Genomic DNA, 5962 nt, shown 5'->3' with positions numbered 1-5962 from the left:
GTGTGTGTGGCCCAATACCCATCTTGTCGTTGAGCCATCGAGCCGGACGTAGCATAAAAACAACCTTAGAGAGAATTAGTGTGATTTTAAATAACATTTTACACGAGTCAAATGTTATATCCTTTTTTTATTATATTGTTATTTCTGAGAAATATATGAGTATGTATATCTTAAATTTCTTAATAAATAAAAGTAGATCTCTAGTGAGACGGTGTCATGGAGAGTATCCGATCCGTATTCGAAGTAAAAATTAATAGTTTTAGCAAATAAATAATATTTTTTCATAAGTCGAGTTGAATAAGAGATATGTCTGTGATTATTAATGAAAATATACATGATTTCTCGAATGTTCTAGATCCGATTCCACCCAGAAATATGAGGCTCCATTCTCCAATCCCCGTCTAATGGATGAGATTACACAAGTAGATCTTCTCCCAATATAGCATAGGATTAGGGATAGCCTTAAATGTAAATTTTAAAACAATTTTTCGCCAATCAATTGCTTGCTTTATCTTTATTATTTTATTATTCCTGGATGTATATGTAAAAAAAAATTTTTGATAGTTTGTATATGTAAAGTTTGTGCATGATAAAATATTGAAAAAATAAAATCTATATAGGATTACTCAGACCAGACATTAAAATCCCTTTATTGTAATTAATGTTGTAAACCAACCTAGGTAGTTGATGTATATGTTTGTTCACTAGTCAAAGTATCGACTTGGACTAAAATTTCCTTTCACATTTTGAATGAGATCGCAACAGGAAGTCTATAAGTCTATAACAAGATTTATGTTACCGCAGGATTCATTGGACGATATATCCCAAGTATAAATAAATCCAATTGTACAAAAAGAGTTAATATACATATATATATATATATATGTATGTGTAATATTCGATGAAATTGTTTTTGTCGCGATCGCAGATGCTCATGACATGGATTTTTGGAAAGTTATTTAATATTTTAAAAGAATTATGGCAAATATGCAAAGTTCCGTCCAAAAATCCGTGTCGACATCCATATTTACAACACAATAAATTTCTAATAAACATGATCAACTCAAAAAAAAAAACCAAAAATAAATTAAAAAAACATGTAAATTACATTACTAAAAATAAATATTCACCATTAAGGCATTAACATCATCAAAAATAGAAAAAATGTAAATTAAATAACCAAAAATGTAATTATTATAAATTGTTTGTGTGTGTATAGTATATATACACAAATACATATATATATATATAATTAATACCTCATTTCTCGTCAAAAAAAATTAATACCCTCATTTAATTCAAAATCTTTTGTCAATAAAGTTTCACATGTACGCAGGATTGAGAAGGACAAGAGACGGTTCAGAATGATTGGCAACTTTAAAATAAAATAGTACTATTCGCACACATGGAGCCTTTGAAAGAAATAAAATCTATTAATTCCATGTCCTCAAATTTACATTTTATTACATATTAATTAATTCGGTCCTTTTTGATATCACATATTGAACGGGGAAAAAACGAAGATGAATTAACTAAAGATTAAATTTCCCCATCAACGATATAAAAAACCAATTTTGATGTAGTTAAAATTGGAAAATATCGTTTATTCGATTAATTTTTTTTGTTAATTACATCTTTTTTATCTATTTTTGTGGGCATATTAAATAAACAGATGATAGTATATATCCCTTAGGGGGTGGGCATCGGATCCGGTAGGTATCCGATATGTCGGGTACCAAATTTGACTACCCGAAACTTTCGGGTGCCCGACAGTCGGGCATCCGAAAATGTCGGGTAGTGTCGTGAAGTAGATATATTTTCTTAAAAAACAAACCAAAATTGATAGGACAATTATTATTCCTGAATAAACTTGATAAAAAAAACAATAAACCAGGAGATAACCGATAATCCGATATTATCAAGGAACCCAATTAACAAGAGATTAACAGCGTGAGAGTGTCGAGCCTGGATTAGTGGTTCACTTCGCGAGCCTCAAGGGTTATAGACTGATTGTTTGTGTTCATCGTCCAGGACTCCAGGTGTGTCCAGCCGTGAGGTGGGTGATGGAGTGAAGGTCGAAACCCTAGCCAACATACGCTAGCTATAGAGTAATGGAGATTGTTGATTAAACATAGGAGAGAGGATGTGTCGTCTTAATCGATTAATAATATGTAATTAATGATAGATTTTAGATAACATGAGTAAATATGAATGCTCACATAAATATACAAAAAGTAGTTACTACACTATCATCTTGCTTTATTATATCGTAATATATATTATATATATTATTATTATATAGGAAAAATATTCAATATTGCCAGTTTCTCAAATTCTTAAAATTCACCAAAATATTTATCTGCCCTTGTATACATTTTCGAATAAAATTATATTTTTACTAATAATAAAGATTTTAAAATAAATTGAAAAACATACGCACGGGGGATGGTAACGTACTACTGGGTACGAATTCCATGTCGAAAACTGCACACATTATGCTTTTTTAGTCCTACAGTTTTAGATTCTTCTTGCAATGGAACGTCTGAGCTGAACATGACTTCTCAACTTATACAAGAATCATTTTTGATACAAAAACTTGAGGACAAACCAGTGCCCTCCATCAATTGGCTCTCTCTCCTTAGTCAAATTTGGTCGTATCCTTAATTAATTTAGCCAATGAAAGGAAAGTTTTTATTAGGGGACTTTAATTTCATGCTGTAATTCGAAATTATCGAACTCGAACTGATCGCGTAAACATTCGAATATATCGATTATGTAGAATAATTTTTGAGATTTTGAAAGAAAATTTAAAAGAACATGAGTCAAGATGTTAATAATATTCGAATCGATTCAATTCGTAAACTCGTACACGTTTGTTACACAGCTACGTGCCCCTTGGCCAAAACATGTTAGCTCCATAAATTACCGATTCCACAGCATGTAACAGGACAGTTTAAATTTGGGAGTACTCAGAAGAAGAGGCCCCCCTCCACAACACAGACTCCACTCCCTTCTGATTATCCTTATCTTTCTCAGAAAATTCGCCACCATTTGAAATTATAACCATACAAAAACACCCCATAACACACTTGTTTTTAGCCTCTTGATCATCGATACACACGGGGCTGCCATGGAAATACAGGAGCAGTTGGTTAGAAACAGGGGAGAAGATAAGCAGAGTGAAGGGCAACAGAGAAATGCGTCTCCGTCTCCGTCTCCGTCTCCGTCTCCGCCTTCGAATTCGTCGTCTCCCGCACACGAGTTCACCTTCACGATTTCCCTCCATCCGCAATCGAAACTCGCGGAGAAGGACAAGTCGTCGTCGCATCCTTCGTTCGCCATCGACTTAACACCGGCCGACGAGATTTTCTTCCACGGTCACTTGCTCCCGCTGCACTTGCTCTCCAATCTCCCCGCCTCGCCGCGCTTCTCCACCGACTCCTTGGACAGCTTCACTCTCCCCATAAAGGACTTTCATCAAGAAAACAACATTGATCGTGGATTCATCAACATCGATCACACTAGTACTCATCAAGAAAGTAATTGCAGCACCACTGTCCCGCAAGAAAAGGAGACGGCGAAATCGAGATCCTTTTCCTGGATTCCGAAATGGAGAAAAGGGTGTGAAAACGGGAAGCTGGGTCATCAAGAAAAAGAAGAGAAACAGAAAAGGAAGCCGAAAATCGACATAAGCGACGCTGTGAAAAAGTACATGAGATTGATCAAGCCTCTTCTTTCATTCAGAAACAGGAGAATGGCCCCAGCTCAACTCCATCGGCAGGCCTATTCGTTTTCGGGGAATTTACGCGTACGAAACAAGAAGGAAATTAGAGGGAAGAGAGGAGAATTCTCGGCGCCAGCTTCCATGAGGACTTCTCCCACAAACAGTGGCCTTCTGGTGGCGACCGGAACCGCCACCCCTACCGCAACCGATAGCACAATGGAGGAGGTGCAGGCTGCAATCCAATCCGCCATTGCTCATTGCAAGAAATCCATTGCAACAGAAGATAAAATCAAGACTCCATAAATTATAGGTTTGGTTATATATATAATATTACGTTAATCTAGGAATTTCTACTTTTGCTTGTGTATTTTTATTATAAAATATATATATATGATATGTTTGAATTATTAAATTAAAGGAAGTTCGATCCGGGACCATAATAACTTTATATGTATTCATTGGGAGAAAGATTAAATCTTCATGAAGTTTTTGAGCATGATCAATAATTTTTAGTTTGTTTAAAAATATATGTAAGTCTGACGGATCTTTATTTATTATATGGGTGAATTATATTCATATTTACAATAAAAGTAATATTTTTTACATATAAAAAAATAATATATTTTCATATAGGACTCAAATAAAAAATCTGTCTCACTAGAATTTACCTTTTTGTATAGTTTTAATTATTATATTGGCTCCAAGATTTTATATATACCAAATTGGCATTAGGAAACTTGAGTTGTAAAGAAAAAAAACTGAAGCAGATGAGGTATCAATCAGTATCTCCTATTCAAATATATGGTGTATTTGCATCCCTATCTTTTTATTTGTCCTTTCTGAGCATGTTTTTAATCCAGTTAATATTTCGGATAAAGCTACGTGTACACAGAGTCTTATACGTTGGGTTACACATGATACTTAAAATTCCATGATTATCCTTGCAGTTTATTTGGAAAAAATCTTTCAAAAATGCATGTAGGATAATCATGTAATTTTAAGTATCATGTGTAATCCAACGTGTAATACTCTGTGTACACGTAGCATTATCCTTAATATTCCATGGACATTTGCGTTTTATTCTTTATCTTTAAGTTAGAGACTCATGGATTTTAATCTACATGAATTCATCTTATTAAAATTATTGAATCCATCTTTAAAAATGTACTTTAGTGCATGTCTCGTGCGTCGATTGATGTTGTGTTACATAGTTTTACTCCCAACAAAAAGATGAATGTGGAACAAGTATTCAAATTGACCACTCGCAAACCTCGTCTCAACTCCATAGGGACCATTTCTTATAATTTGCATTAAGGTTTAAAGTAAGTGGACCCATTTTCCGAAATTGAACTTAGAAAAATGCCATTTACAATATGTCCTTTCTTAAAAATAAATTATCCCTGCATCCAAAAAAAGAAAAAAAAAATCCCAATGATATCCCATGAGAAACCACAACGATTATCGGTTAAGGGAGTGTTTTGGAGAGCTTCTGCTTATTTAAAAGTGTTTTTTGTAGAAATTATTTTAAAGTTGGTGAGAAGCTAAAACAGGGAGTGTTTGAAAATAGAAGTTTAAAACTAATACAAGCTAAAATTTAGTGTTTGATAAATAATTACTTCCAAGCTTAATTTTTTACTTAAATGACAACTATACCCTTAATTAATAATTTAATTTTTAATTCTCACATCATAAAAAATGTGTTTATATATTATTATTACATTATTTTTGTATCAAAAATATTTTATTTTATTTTTATAACATGAATGCTTGAAAAATATACAAGTTTAATAAAAATATAAAAAATTATAAAATTTTTATAAATATACAAGATATGTACAAAAAAATCATGGAAATGCAGTATTTTTTTTAAAAAAATAAATACTTGTAATAACAATGTAAAATTAAAAAAAAAATCTAAATTAGTTAAACGTCATTCTATAAGATTAGATTGTTAAGGATATAAATGTCGAATTGTAATTTTAAACCTTAAACAAAAAAGCAGAAGGCAAAATAAGCATCAAATTTTAGCTTCTTGCTTTTGACTAAAAGTTGTAGAAGTTACAACAAAAGTTAATATTCGCAAACACTCAAAAGCATTTTTATGTAGTTAGAAGCTAAGAAGCACTTGTAGAAGCTCTACCAAACACTCCCTACATGTGCATTGAGTCCATCTTGGACATACTATATTAGTTTGGAAATCAGATTATTCAAGTAAATCGTACTAGGCCAAATCTAATA

General features: G+C 32.5%; 1 protein-coding gene across 1 annotated transcript; it reads left to right on the top strand.

Annotated features, from left to right (window-relative positions):
• The first annotated feature begins 2856 nt into the window (after nt 1-2856).
• Nucleotides 2857-4249, top strand: LOC140875399 (BRI1 kinase inhibitor 1-like). Its single transcript, XM_073279064.1, has one exon. The coding sequence runs from the start codon at nt 3131-3133 to the stop codon at nt 4025-4027; it is 897 nt and encodes a 298-aa protein (XP_073135165.1). The 5' UTR covers nt 2857-3130; the 3' UTR covers nt 4028-4249.
• Nucleotides 4250-5962: the final 1713 nt, after the last annotated feature.

This window comes from Henckelia pumila, chromosome 1, assembly GCF_033568475.1.
Source record: "Henckelia pumila isolate YLH828 chromosome 1, ASM3356847v2, whole genome shotgun sequence".
In the NCBI taxonomy this organism is placed as follows: domain Eukaryota; kingdom Viridiplantae; phylum Streptophyta; class Magnoliopsida; order Lamiales; family Gesneriaceae; genus Henckelia; species Henckelia pumila.
Note: the sequence above shows the minus strand (reverse complement) of the source record. Positions and strands in the feature narration are given on the sequence as shown.